This window comes from Synchiropus splendidus, chromosome 5, assembly GCF_027744825.2.
Source record: "Synchiropus splendidus isolate RoL2022-P1 chromosome 5, RoL_Sspl_1.0, whole genome shotgun sequence".
NCBI classification, from domain to species: Eukaryota; Metazoa; Chordata; class Actinopteri; order Syngnathiformes; family Callionymidae; genus Synchiropus; species Synchiropus splendidus.
The window spans coordinates 12,366,375-12,380,692 of NC_071338.1; the positions used below are offsets into that span (position 1 = coordinate 12,366,375).

At 42.5% G+C, this 14,318-nt stretch overlaps 2 protein-coding genes across 5 annotated transcripts; one reads left to right on the forward strand and one right to left on the reverse strand.

Moving 5' to 3' along the window:
• The first annotated feature begins 387 nt into the window (after positions 1-387).
• Positions 388-5,634, forward strand: ube2ib (ubiquitin-conjugating enzyme E2Ib). Of its 2 annotated transcripts, none has more exons than XM_053865126.1 (7): positions 388-545; positions 2,001-2,079; positions 2,843-2,926; positions 3,086-3,158; positions 3,634-3,743; positions 3,875-3,954; positions 4,877-5,634. In XM_053865126.1, exons 2-7 carry the CDS (start codon positions 2,014-2,016, stop codon positions 4,938-4,940), a joined length of 477 nt encoding a protein of 158 aa, XP_053721101.1. In that variant the 5' UTR covers positions 388-545; positions 2,001-2,013; the 3' UTR covers positions 4,941-5,634. The 2 variants fall into 2 exon arrangements, with proteins under 2 accessions (XP_053721101.1, XP_053721102.1); XM_053865127.1 differs by lacking the exon at positions 388-545 and adding an exon at positions 646-997.
• Positions 5,635-5,946: 312 nt separating this feature from the next.
• Positions 5,947-13,523, reverse strand: si:dkey-220f10.4 (tubby protein). 3 transcript variants are annotated; one of them, XM_053865459.1, is made up of 12 exons: positions 13,369-13,523; positions 11,881-12,046; positions 11,543-11,794; positions 11,036-11,158; positions 10,094-10,246; positions 9,862-10,019; positions 9,632-9,793; positions 8,075-8,187; positions 7,647-7,761; positions 7,053-7,151; positions 6,807-6,996; positions 5,947-6,688 (listed from the first exon to the last, which is right to left on the reverse strand). In XM_053865459.1, the coding sequence occupies exons 1-12, from the start codon at positions 13,408-13,410 to the stop codon at positions 6,555-6,557; spliced, it is 1,707 nt and encodes a 568-aa protein (XP_053721434.1). In that variant the 5' UTR covers positions 13,411-13,523; the 3' UTR covers positions 5,947-6,554. The 3 variants fall into 3 exon arrangements, 2 of the variants coding, with proteins under 2 accessions (XP_053721434.1, XP_053721435.1); XM_053865460.1 differs by having other exon boundaries at positions 5,950-6,688; positions 6,807-6,978; XR_008414555.1 differs by having other exon boundaries at positions 6,546-6,688; positions 6,807-6,991.
• Positions 13,524-14,318: the final 795 nt, after the last annotated feature.

Here is a 14,318-nt window from a genome sequence, read left to right on the forward strand (position 1 = left end):
ATTGTTGGTGAGCGTCGCTTTCAACCCGCCACGGACAAATCAAAGACTATATTGAAGACAAGATGTAAATTGGGAAAGGAAAGACTTCCGTTGTCGGGTACGAGTGAATACGTTCCCATGACAGGAAGACAGCGATGCCAATGCTAAAAACTAAGCAAATCAGATGAAACTGAAAAATACATGTCGACGCTTTGCTGCAAATAAACCTGTAGCGCATGCGCGGTACATACGCCCACCGATGGATAATGTTATTCTCAGTAGTCCAAAAAGAGGTTCATGATTTTTGTTTTTATTTAAGTCGCACTCCGCATACGTACGTTGCAATAAATAATCACATGAGAATTTAAAATACACGGCTGCTCTGCTTGGGGATGTGTCGTATTAAAACGAAGACGGAAGTTGGTGAGGGATGACAGCATTGCTCTGCGGCGCTTGAGTCGAAGCGGGTGCTTTTTCAGGAGGGAAACTTTACACGGTTTAGCGGGATTCATACGCGATCATTTCATTTCTCTGAATTTCCTAAACCCGAGTTACCACACTGAAAGGTAGGATCAAACTTTGACAGCTTCCCTTTTTGCTTTTGCGGTTTCTTTTTGGAAATATTGGCCGTTTGATTTTGCGCCATTTCGGCTAGTTTGGTTAGGTACCGTAGTGCGCCTTTAGCTCGGTGCTCTTTTGTCTTTACTCTGTTATGGGCTACCAGCTGCATTCATCGGTCACCTTCGATAAAATCAACCTTCACCACGAGGAAGCAATGTGTTAAAGAGCAAAATAAACACCAGGGCGTGTTCCACGTCTAACAGAAGCCGTCCAAATCAAGTGCATTTGCGCATTTTTCGCGCTGCACCAGGCCGTGTCAGCCGCTAACTGCGCCTGTTGGTATAGAGCGTACACACCACTCTGGCGCACATGAGTTAGCCGACCTCGCTAACGTGTTTGTTTTCTGTGCCCTTGCTCTGTTTTGAAGAATATCGACAACACATACCGCAATACAACGGTGAATGCACAAACAGCAACGCGCTTTTACCGAAGGCTTTGCCGGAAATTGGTCATGAATCCGTTCATCTCCACCGGCTAATTCAGTTAGCACTTTAGCATGCCGGTCGTGTTAACATGTTGTGTTGACGGCACCGTTTGCGTGACGCCTTGACACATTTATTGTCAACACAATGAAAATACATCGGTATGAAACCTCCAAAATAAATGTGGTCAACGCGATCCTATCGCTCTCTCTTATTGTCGTGCGTCTCTCTCAACATGACGTATGAACCACGAAGAAGAGCTGCGTTTTTAAAGTGTTAAGATGTTGTACGATAATCTAATGTCGGGATTCTCGTTATATGACACCTATTATTATTGTTGTATAATATAAATGACACTGGCTGTTTTTATTCGAGTGTTATAATCCACTCTAAATGTAATTAACGGATGATTGGGTCTGAAATTTAAGAGGTTTGAATTGCAGTGGAGCCAACGACACCTTTGACTCCACTACATCTTCATTTGCAGCACCAGCCATTTTTATTTCTCTCAGGTATTTTGCTCTCCCCATTGACTTGAACCTGTTTCACCTGGAGGTTCCCTTTATGTTCTTCAGGATAGGTTCCCCCAGAAGACATGGACTTCAATCTTTATTTTGTCCCTTTTTTTTCTGGCACAACTCACTTTAAGAAACCTTGAGTAGCAACCATGTGACTTGTTTACAAGTGGCTGAAACGTTTTCTCCTGGAATCTTTTTAAGTCTGCATCTTCTCCGAGTGTTGGTTGGATGACTGAGCTTTCCTCAATGGGGATGGTGCAATGATTTATGATACAATTCGTGTGAATAAATACTCTTCAAATATAACATAAGGAACAATATTTAAACTGCGGAACTTGCGTTATGCTAATCATCCCTTTTATTTACCTTTTTGGCTTGTGTCTAAGGTATACTTCATATGTATAAATACAGTCAGACAAGTTATACAATCCATTGACTTGTATTGTCTCTTTATTTGCAGGAGTCTACATACCATGTCTGGCATCGCATTAAGTCGTCTTGCCCAGGAGCGCAAGGCGTGGCGGAAGGACCATCCTTTTGTAAGTTATTATTTTTTGACAGGTGGTGGATTTTACATTTCAAATACTTGCTCATGAACACTGTATATGAAAACCAGTAGGGAGTACAGGGATTTCTATATTCACTATTAGCATAATGCCTAGATTGCTGAGGCTCACCTTGAATGTGGCAGTGGTGTCATGTTTGTTCAAGGAACGTGTGCTGGGAAAAAAAATGGTTGAAATGGTTGTTGTCGTGTTTTTCCTTACTCATTTCAGTACTCGTACGCAGTCTGCAAAAAAGTGGCATCGGGACATCGCTAATGCTTATGTACCCAAACTGTACGTTTTAAAAAAAGATTACATTCACCACTTCTTTTTGATGAATAAATGTCTCTTTTTCAACCCGGTGATGGTAAAATTCTAATTTCATCACACAAAGGTGCTGCGCACCATGGCCAGGTGTTCCATTTCAGCAGTCACAAAGAGTCAAAGCGTAATTACGCAGAAGATCTGTTTTGGGGCCTATAGATAGGCCTTGTTAAGTGCAAGAACCTGATGAGATTAAATCTGTGAATAATCTGTGACTAACCGCTACAGAATATGAACAGGATTCCTCATTATGCTGACAGTACAGACAAGCACTCCTGTCTTATTTTCATGCACTGCTGTTAAACTGTCTCCCATTGTAAGATTGTCAGCACACTGGTCCCCCTGCTTCTGCAAACCTAGCTATTTAACCTCTGCCTTGTTAACAGGATTAATAAGCAAAAGCAGTTGCATCATGACGTTTTTGTCTCCGCAGGGTTTTGTCGCTGTACCAACAAAAAACCCAGACGGAACCATGAACCTCATGAACTGGGAATGTGCAATTCCTGGCAAGAAAGGGGTAATTAATGGCTTTTCCCTGACTTTTATCCAAAGTGTTGATTCAGTTGAACATCTTGATGCCGTATTACCTGCTGTCACCACAAAAAGTTGATGAAATTGTCTTTTATTGACACGCAGTTAATGCAGACAGAAAGTTGAAGGCTCTTTTTCTCCCTAGACTCCGTGGGAAGGAGGCCTTTTCAAGTTGCGCATGTTGTTCAAGGATGACTATCCGTCCTCGCCTCCAAAATGTAAGTACCTTTTTTTTTTTTTTTATTGCCTCTGGCCAACAGTCTGTGGCAGGAGTCGTCAAACTGTTCCAGAACGGGCCGCAATGGGTGCTGACTGACACTCGCTAACCTGCTTGGTTAAACTGTGTGTGTGCGCGCTTCATTGGTTGGAACAAAAACCCGCTACCACTGAAGGCTGTTCTGGAACAGTTTGGTGACCCCTGGATTATGGTGACCTCAGTCAAGTAACTTGTGCTATAGACGGTACCATGTTTATGGCAAACCGTTATTAAGTTTTCTCCTGCAGTCCGTCTGCAATCAAATAGGAAGAGAAGAGTCGAGTCAGTGTTGCACTTCTTTTTGGAGTGTTGCACCTTCAGTCTTCCATTTCTCTTGTATACACTTGCACTGTTTGAATCTCAGACTTGAGATAGCAGCACATTTCTTGACAGATCAATCGAGTCTTCATTACAAGAGAAATGTTTCTGTTTTCCAGGTAAATTTGAGCCACCACTTTTCCATCCCAACGTGTATCCATCAGGCACAGTATGTCTTTCTATTTTAGAGGAGGACAAGGACTGGAGACCAGCCATCACAATAAAGCAGGTTGGCTTTTTGTTGTCTTTTCAAAAAATATATAAAATCATCTTGACACACAAGTACCCTTTTCTATTGATGACTTTTTTTCAGATATGATGGTTAATGGTAACAAACTCCTCTTTGTCTGTTTGTCCCAGATCTTATTAGGTATCCAAGAACTCCTAAATGAGCCAAATATCCAGGATCCAGCCCAAGCTGAGGCGTACACAATCTACTGGTAAGACTGGAGTCTAAATTCAACAGCACAGTCTTGAGACTGATGTAGGTTCATATCACTCTGTCAAGAAAAATGGTTTCACTACCTCCAGTGATATATTTAAGTGCACGTTTCCGCTTTGAGTGTGGCGTTGAGTCATGTCTGACTGATGCTTTTATGCAGGTGTTGTCACATTTCTATGTGAGGGTAGATATTTACTAATCCATCGAATTGCAATCTACATAAATCTCTCACATGCGACCAATGTAATGCTGAAACATCAAGGCTCAAATATTTCTATGCCATGAGAGTAGTCTGATGAACTAAACAGGTTGAACAAGGATGATGTTGTAACAGACGTGTGTCGTCTCTGTTGTCTTCAAAGTGGAATATGGGGGAAAAAAGAGTCTTGTCTTAGAATTGCAGACTGGTTATGAGTGTGTGGAGTAAGTCCAATATACTTTTCCACTAACTACCTTCCCTTTCATACCTCTCACAGCCTGCTACTGTTCATTTCTCTGGTCGTCGTTTTGAAGTTTAACTGGTACATTTGTTATGAGAAGAAGTTGCTTTTAAATCTTGTCTTACCTTCAGCAAAGCAATTGTTTCTCCAGTTGGTCCAGAATAAATGAATGCGCACAGCTCAGAAAAAATGGAAATCTTCTCCTCAGACAAATGAAACATGAAATATTGTCAGCAAAGATGCTTGTGAAATATATTCAGGTCAATTGGATTACATTACATTGTAGAATTACCAGCACCATAAACCAGAGACAGACACAGTATGTAAGAAAAGGTTGGTCATTTACTTACCTGCAAGAAGCTGGTCTCATGTGGTGAAAGTAGTGAGCTCTTGGTGGCATAAGCTGAGGTAGAGTGTACCATGCAGTCATAAGAGTCATAAGATTGTGTTTTAATTTTTCTGTCTTCCTTCCATTCACAGCCAAAACAGAGTAGAATATGAGAAAAGAGTTCGAGCACAAGCCAAAAAGTTCTCCCCCTCGTAAGTTTGAAGAGCAGCTGTGGCAGAAGGATTGGGTCACCGAGAATCACCTCCCCGCTCAGCCACCATGAATGTGCTCCTCTCACATCAGGACTTGCTTAAAGACTTGTATTTAAACTCCACACATTCTGTGCCATCCGCTCTCCTGACTTGTCCCTTTTTTTCTTTTCATTCTTCATCACTGTTTGGTGCGTGACGCTGGGAGGGTCTTGGTGCTTCAGCACCCGGGTCATTTCTTTTTAAAAACGTCTTATGTGGTGCAAGGGACACAGCTCCACACCAGCTCAACCTTCAGGCTGGTGGTTTCCATTTACCAAGGAAGGAAATGTCTTTTATTTTGCTCTCTAAAAAAACAATTCCTTTGTTTCTCCCCTTTTCTTTTCCTCCCTTAAATTCAATGTACAATTAGCTTCTTTCATTGACAGTATTTCGAATGCTGTATAATGAATGGCACTTTTATACTGTTGTATCTCACTAGTGTCTCTAGTCTGTCTAATTCTTCCCAGGTTTTCTATTCAGCATGCTGTAATATATGATAGAATCTGCTGCCTTGGCTGTCTTTTTGTTATTCTGAGTGACTGCTATGAATAAACATGGCCGCGATGATTGAGGCAGGTAGGCTGACCATTGTATCAGACATTACGGTTCTATGGTGCTTTGTCATGTATGTGTTGGCGTAAATAAAACTTTCTACAAAAAGAGAGCAGTGGTGGGTTAAAGGTGATTTTTATTTTGCAGGTGTGCATTGATGCTGGCAATGCGGGGGGCGTTGTCAATCATGGTTTACATTCTGACCTGGAGACTGTGCAGCTAAGACTAAGGACACCCGTAGGCTTGGCCATACAGTCTTGTGCGGTGCCTTATATTCACTTGAACTACCTTTGTGGTCTGCTTGTAATGTTCTCCTTACCTTATGCTACATTTGTTTTGCGAAGAACGGTCATTCAAAATAGTCAAACTGATGGAGGCCCATATTGAGAAGGAGATTAGCAGAAATTGTCTGGTAAATGTCAGTGACTAATTTTACGTTCAAAACCGGAGCAAGTAAAGACACATTTTAAGTTGTTTTAGACCCGAGTTAAAGGCTGTAGTTAGGGTGTAGCTTTGTGGAGGTTGCAACTGTGTGTGTTGATGGACGTGAAATGCGCTTGAACAAATCGCAACCAGTCATTAAGTAAATGGGTTTTTCTTGAGAAAAAGAAAGTTGTGTACTGTAATGGAAGGGAGTGTAAAGGCTCTCCAGAATCTTGTGTTCAATTTTTTTCCCCTGTATTTCCAAATTTTTAACTCGTACAAGACAACACCAGCACACCTGAAGAAAGAGGCGGTGATCTTAAACTGAGGTAAGATGGGATGTATTTACACACAGCTCGTCAATTGTGAGTGAAATACATACTGAACTCAGCTGAAAATAAATCATTCGTCCCCAAATATTGCGTCACTTGAGGTTTGCGTAGTGAGTGGTCACAACTTTGGTGTTTCTTGAACAGTAACAGTAAATGACCATGGACCCCATTTGATACAAAAATGAGCTACACTTTATTATGTATATATTGCACTTTGCGTGGTGCAAGATTATGAAGTTTGGTCCGGTCCAGCAGTTGAGCACCAGCTCAGGTCACTCACAGGCCAGTTTGCCGTCAAATGAAGAAAGGGTGATGGCGAAGGCTTGAAGGGCGCACATAGGGAAGCTGTAATCCATGGAGAAGACGTCCTCAGCAACGCGTCCGAACTGCATCACTATGTAGTCATCTGGAAAAGATGTCAGCGGACTGGAATGATTCTGGTGCTACACTGTCTTGTGCACAACAAGGACAGACTTAAAGCGTTGTTTTATGTTGTGACTCTTACGCAACATATACTGGCTCACCATTGTCAGGGTGGATGATCTGAAAGTTCTTCACTGACGCCTGGGTGACCCGACCATGGAAGTTCAACACGTACGACTGAGTCTGTTCATTCCAGCTGGGAGACTTGTTCACAAGAGTCACCAGTTTGTCAGTGTTGTGGCTGGCATGGCGGGCCAGCAGTGTCTCCTGCTCCTGGCGAGGGACGCTGAACTTTGAGTTAAACAATCAGACACTCGACTGGAGGAAGACTGGAGGTGTAGACTTACATTCTTGGGACAAATTGTAACTCTTTCCTCACTCTCCAGCATTCCTGGGATGATGACGGTCATCTTCCTCGGACCTCTGAATCCAAGAACGTTTGTCTCCTGAAAGAGAAATGCTCTTGAGTGGTGCTGAATTATCTTCAGTCACTTGTAAAGCATCAGATAACATGAACTAAAATGCTACTAAAGTGAGGACTGTCAATACGTGTGATGGTTGTGATCGTCTCGGACATTGCCTCCTTCTCTCCACTGTGATGGGATTGTTCTATCTCATCATTTAAACAGCGACAAGAATAATGTATATGAATGAATGAATGTATAGAAGGGGCAGCTGATTCTTCTTCGTTCCTATTGTGTTGTGCACACAAGTTCTGGAACGCTACTGCCACCTGCCATCTATTTAATTATTCAGGTAAGACAAATGTAGGGTATTAATAAGTTCTGAATGTGGATGCAACTGCATTACTTTCCTAGTTATTACTCTTTCCTTCATCTCGTGAAAACGCCAAGAAATGTATGCCACATGAGACTGACCAGTGAGTTGTTGACTTTAGCGACTGTTGAATTATTTATCCTCCACAGATGAGTTGCACTCACATAACAAATGGCTGCCAGCTCTTGCCGCAGAGCTTCACACTCTTGGATGAATGGCTTTTTCTCAGGGTTTTCGCCTCCATCAAACACAGTGAACCTCGTGCCCAGAACGTTGGACCTACACACACAAGTTCAGCTCAGTCAGGTCCAATCCCAGATGGTGGGTGAATTCATCATCATCATTACTGGCGAATATTCCTGACTCCCCGCCTTAAAAATAACAGTTTCAAGAGATGGATTGCCAAATGGCTAAGTGGTTGATTTTCAACACGCATCTATTAAAAAGAGAAAATAACTGGACTTCCTTCCTGCTGATACATTAGCTTTCCATGCAATTCCATTGGCATTATTGCTGAGGCAGATGGGACGTGAGCCCCTTCAGAAGCAATTGCTATTTTCTCCAAACAGAAAAGGCTTCGAGACAGTCATACCGTAGCTTCCCGATGTAGCTGCTGGTGTCTCTGGACAGATTGGTGGGATCTGTGGAGATGAGGTAATTGGACGTTTTGCACTTCTTCCGTTTTCTGCCTGCCATGAGAAACACCTGTTGGGTGTGAAGAGACCAAGCTTTAGACTGTATTCAGTATTCTCTGATACAGCATGACCTGGCCTGGCAAGACCTGACTGATCTATAAGAGTCTTCTTCTTTTCCTTTCGGCTTCTCCCTTCAGGGGTCGCCACAGCGGATCATCCTCCTCCATCTCACCCTGTCCTCTGCTTCCTCTTCTCTCAAACCTACAAACCTCACGTCCTCCTTCACCACCTCCATCAATCTCCTCTTTGGCCTTCCTCTCCACCTTCTGCCTGGCAGTTCCAACCTCAACATCTTCCTACCAATGCAGTGGCTCTCTCTCCTCTGTACATGTCCAAACCATCTCCATCTAGACTCTCTGACTTTGTCTCCTAAACACCTGACATGTGCTGTCCCTCTGATCTACTGCTTCCTGATCCTATCCATCCTGCTCACTCCCAGAGAGAACCTCAGCATCTTCATCTCTGCTACCTCCAGCTCTGCCTCCTGTCTTTTCCTTCTTTCTCACACTCTCCATTGCTCTGGACAGTTGAGCCTAAGTACTTCAAATCCTCCGCCTTCTTTATCTATGCATCCTGTAACTTCACCTGTCCACTTGGCTCCCTCTCATTCACACACATGTATTTCGTCTTACAGCGGCTAACCTTCATTCCTCTCCTTTCTAAGGCACACCTCCACCTCTCTAGCTTATCTTCCACTTCTCCCTGCTGACTCTATAAGAGTCTATTTCCCTCTCTCTTTATCTGGAAACAAAAGCACATCTCAAACCATCTCATGAACAAGAGCTCTAGACACAGACATGCCGCTCAGTTGAGGAAACACGGTCTCCAACTTAGAGGAGCTGATCCTCTAAGATGATGGTTTTTCACTTTGCTGCAAACTGTTCATGACAATGAGACGATCCAGTCCTAAGGATGTTGCATCTGTCTGTCCTGCTGAAGCGAGAGCTTAGCCAAAAGGCCGTGGATTAATGCACCCGGTCTCACCTGTCCTTACCAGCTTTGGATAGAGCCAGAAAGAAAGATGTGTGGATGCAAGCATCCAAACAAACTTGGAGACAGATTGGGGGGGGGACCCAGTCAGGTTTTACTAGACAACCAAGGGAAACTTCAGCTACCATCAGACCTGGGCAAAGTGCGGCCCGGGGGCCGGTGGGTGGTCAGTGGGTGGTCAGACACACAATTATACAACTGATAAGTCCTATTTTCTTTTATCCTGTTTTACTTACTTAAATACAACACATTCTTCTTTTGCTTATCGAGTAGTATTTTCCTCAAAATTCGATGAAAGAAGTTTATAATGTGGCCCTTTGGGAAATTAAACTGCCCACCTCTCATATATTACCATTAACAAAATATTAGCAACGTATTGGCGTGTAATGAATCAATATGAAGTAGAGATTTTCCTGGACTAGTCAAAGTGAAAGTTTATATCTGACAACAGATGAAGCACCAACCCTCTTGCCATCCTCCTTCTCCAGGTGGAGGTAGTATGTGGGGTAAAGACCCTTCTCCATCCCCCTCCTGTCTCTGGTCACTCGACATTGTATGGTTACATCTCTCGGTGCGGGTTGCAGAGCAAACTTCTCCAGATCTTCCACAGATATCGGAGATGTTGTCTGTGAAACCAAACAACAAAACTTTATTCTCCCCAGAGGTACTTCACTTGCAGTCCACAGTCTCTTACTCTGTCGTTGGATTCACAGCCAGACGAGGATCCGTCTTTGAAATTAGTGTTGAGTGAGGCGAGACTGGACGCAGACTTCTCTCCTTTTGTATTCTTCCCCTCCCTCTTTTCCTTCTGCACGTCCTCGTCTTTGCTCTCGTCACTAATTTGGCACCTGGCTAAAATCACACACCAAGCACCACTTCACTGAAGGCATTTTCTTCTTGCTGTGTTCCGATGGAGGGCAACTCACTGGTGTCCAGTCTTTTGTTCTTACTGGCGGACTGGGAGGCTGCTTTCAGAGGTTTGTCTTCCTCCTCATCGCTTCCACTGCGTCTGCTCTCAGGACTTGCTTCTTCTCCAACGGACCCATCCACACCATGTGAAGCCTCTTTGTTGCTCTTCTCTGCCAAGAGAGCAACAATGATTGATCAGCAATGCCACCCAGGTTCTTCTATGGGCAGAGTGAGACCGTGAATTTGCTATGTCACAAACAACCATCTTTGCATCAGCAGTTCAAATTCATATTTATTATCAATATAATGGTGATTCAGCAGTTGCTGGGATCAGTCCACCTTGCATGTCGTCTGCTCATATCATGCAGTGGGGGGCATCAAATGTGGACAAAAGTCTTGAGCCAGCATCAGTAAGCAGCAGAAGAGTGGATCGTCTATGGCAGGCACGGGGCAAAGTGTGGCTCAGGGGCCACAGGCTGTCTGTATTCTCATGCTCATTCAAGTGCCACCGAGTTGAATAAGTTGAATGAGGATTAGTGGTTTCTCAAGCTACCTTTTTTGAAAGTACATTTCAGCAGGAAATGCTGCATGTTCAAACTACCAGCAGGCTGAACTACATGTCGTAGATCTTCCTCACCACTACCTCTTCAGTCAGAACCACATCCTGCATGAAAGCCAGATCATACCACTATGACGTCTCACTAGAGAAGGCGTTCCAGACAGGTTCCCTCTCACGTAGCAGGGTTATATTCCTTCCTTTTCCCGCCAGATTCCCAGTATTATAAGCTACACTGGCTACACTATGGCATGGACTGGTCACCAGTTCACTTCAACTACCCACACGCCAACAGTCACATGACGAATGCACATCATTTCTGTTTTGACCACTAGAGCCACACACAGAGCACCACAGCAACATATAATGTTTTCTCTGTTTCTCTTGCTGAGTTGAGCTTTACTTGTTCGTGCATGTTTCTTGGTCTTCTTGGTCGCCTGGCTGTCTTCTGACTCCTTCCCTTTGTCTTTCTTCTTTGTTTTTTTCTCTTTTTTTGGCTTTTCCCTTTCGTCACTTTGCTCCTCTTCTAAAAAAAAAAAACAGAAAGTTTGTGGGGGTTATTGTATGACAACCACCAAGTGTGTGCGGCATACAGCAGGATGCATGAGCTCCAGAGTTCAACACGGTTGCTTAGTAAGAAATAACAATGTCAGAGCATACACTGTTTATGAGATAGCAAATTGCACTAATATACTTGTGTATTTGTGAAGCTAAACAGGCCTTGTGCGCTTTAACGTGATCATGAAGGTCAAACACACAGTTTAACCAATCAGGTGTCAGCTGAAACAAGCAGCACCACAGTGATATTCTAATAATAATGATGTAAAAGTGATCGGCTGGAACAAAAACCGGCGACCCCGATTTCAACAATATTAAAATATGGATTGATTGACTGTACATGCAGTCTTGCCTTTTGATCGTTCCTTTTTCAAGTCCTTCTTCTTTGCCTTTGTTCCATGCTGAGAGGCCTCCTTGTCCACCTTCACCAGTTCCTCCTCCTCCTCCTCCTCTTCATCCTCCTCTTGGTCAATGTCAAAATTCATATTTCTGGGAGTAGCAGGCTTCTCAGCACATATTTCCTCTAATATCATTGTTGCCATGGGCTCACATTCCCCCAGCGTGATCTCATCCAGCGGGTTGTCATGTGCGTGCTCCACTTGATCTTCAGGAAGAACGGGAACAGGTTGCGTTAACTGGCGTCACAGGTTTAAGTGTCAACATCCATCTTATGCTCTCATTGATCCTCACCCTCTCCGGTCAGGGAGGCGCTGCTGAGGGACTGGCTGATCAGCAGCGGGGTCTCGTCTGAACGGGCGGCTTTGTGTTTCCGTGTCTTTTGCCGGGTGTCTCGATTTGCTACCACCATTTGAGTGTCTGCCCTTTTCTTTTGCTGCTTCTTCATCAACAGGGATCTCTGTCGGGGAGGAGAGCCTCATTTTAATCTACAGTTTTCACTCACTAACCTAAATCGGGTTTGTTTCTGGACTATACCAACAGAAGTCAATAGAATTGACTGTCATTTACAATTGGCTCACAGGCCTCCTTTTGTGGACATTCCACTGCATTGCCTGCCTCAGTAAGGAATTCCACTGAGGTAAACTACACCAAATTGTTAGATAAATACTAGGGGTGGGATTCGATTAAAAAAATAATCTAGTTAATGAGAGAATTTGTGATTAATAAATCTCAATTAATCGCAGTTTAATGGTATAAAAATCTTTGACACAAGAAGCCACATTTTTCAATTTGAATGAATTTGATATATTACTGAAACTAATAATGGACCCATACATACATTTAAACAACAAAATATTGTTTATTTTGCATCAGTTTGACAGTAGCACAATAAATCACAGTGGTGGCTATATTCAAGTTTTTATATCCCCTTATTTAACTAAAGCTCTTTTAATGTCTTGAAAATATTTGTAGAAGAATTTCAATTTTATAAGAATTTCAAGTACATTTAGAGTGGTGGAAACCCTGGCCATTGTGAAGCGAAAAACATCCCTGAACAAAAGCAAACACAGTGCTTTTGTGGGAGCTATAAAGGTGACGTCGCCCAAAACATGCGATACATCCCAGACAGGTCGTCCATCACAGAGCACAATCAAAACCAAGGACGTCCAGAAGCTTTATAAATCTGGCAATATGAATGAATTAATATTCATTCAATCTTCACCTGTTCAACTGATTTTCATTTATCTAAAATTAAAATCAACTATCACTCAGTCACGTGTAAAGTCTTGTCCAATATACTATACAGTATATCGATCTATAGACCATACAGTGTATTGTACTGTATACAGTATGTTTGAATTCTACATGTCTTCTTTCAGTGTTTAAAATACAGTATGGTAAACATTTTCAGTTCAGGGAATTCTCACCAGGAATTGATAAATTAATTTATTTTTTTTTTCTGCCCTCAAGACCATGTTCCAATATATGAATTGGCTGATTCCAAATTACAGTGTTTTCCTTAATAGCAGTTTACAACTGAAAGAAAGCCATTGACAGTGCAGTGCTTTGTGCTGTTACTGGTCCTCCTTCTCTCCATCCATCAACAGTTCATCCTCCTTCCACTTTTTCTTGTCAAAAAAGGAGGTCTGAGCATAAGTTAGACAACACTTCAGTATTATATTACATCAGTGTGATCATCCCAAATGAAACTGACTTCATCGTATCATAGACATCTCTAGCAAAACACAACTACACAATTGGAAAGAAAAACCTCTGTACCTGGTTGTCCAGTTTCTGCTGCCGAATGTCCGGTTCCTCCATGGCTACGCCAGGTTACTAGATAAACAACTGTAAGAACTAAAAAGCATTCAATAATTGGAGCACCACATTGAAACAGTGCAGTTAGTTTTAGAGCAGCTCCATCTGACAGTCTGTCCACCTGCATGTGACAGAAGGCAAAGTGGATTAAGGAGGGATAATGTTCTTAAACTGGACTGAGACGGTTCGGCTAGAATGAACCAGCAGTTTCAAGAGGAGCAGTCACTCAGACTGAAGATGGCACCGCAATGATGCGAGAAACAGGAGAAAAGAAGGGAAACAGGGCGGGAGGTTGGTGTGTTGCTCAAGCCATTTGGTCTAGTCTGGTGACCACAAACACTCATTTGTGTTGCCATTAATTATGACAGAGCTTTTAAAGAGAACGCAAAGTGCATTATCATCAGTCATTACCATCAAAATATGTCATTGTTTTGCCTTTTTTTCCAATAAATAATTGCAATATTTTTCATGAAAGGATGTGGGTCCCTCAAGACCTTTTGACTCTTGAGCTTTAAGACCAGGCCCAAACATTCTACTTGTTTTTTTTTCTCTAATAAAATGGGGCACAACTATGCTTAGAGTTTTAGTTAAAAAACAAACAAACAACAACTGTGGATCTTTTAGGGTGATGTGCTACCCCTTGAAGTTCATGCCAAAAAGCAATTTTAAACTGAATTGACGTTTGCGTTCATTTTTGGAACAGTTTCATTCTTGATAAATAGAGTTTATTGCTCAAAAGCCAGACAAGCGTTCTGCTCTAATAAAATGAAGATAAATATACAAATAAACCAGGAAGGTTCACGATGTCACCAGATGTCCAATGTTAGACGTAAACATAAAAGATATCATTTAAGTGACACAATGTTACGCCACTGAGGTCAAAATAAAACGATGAAGTTACTGCGAGCTAA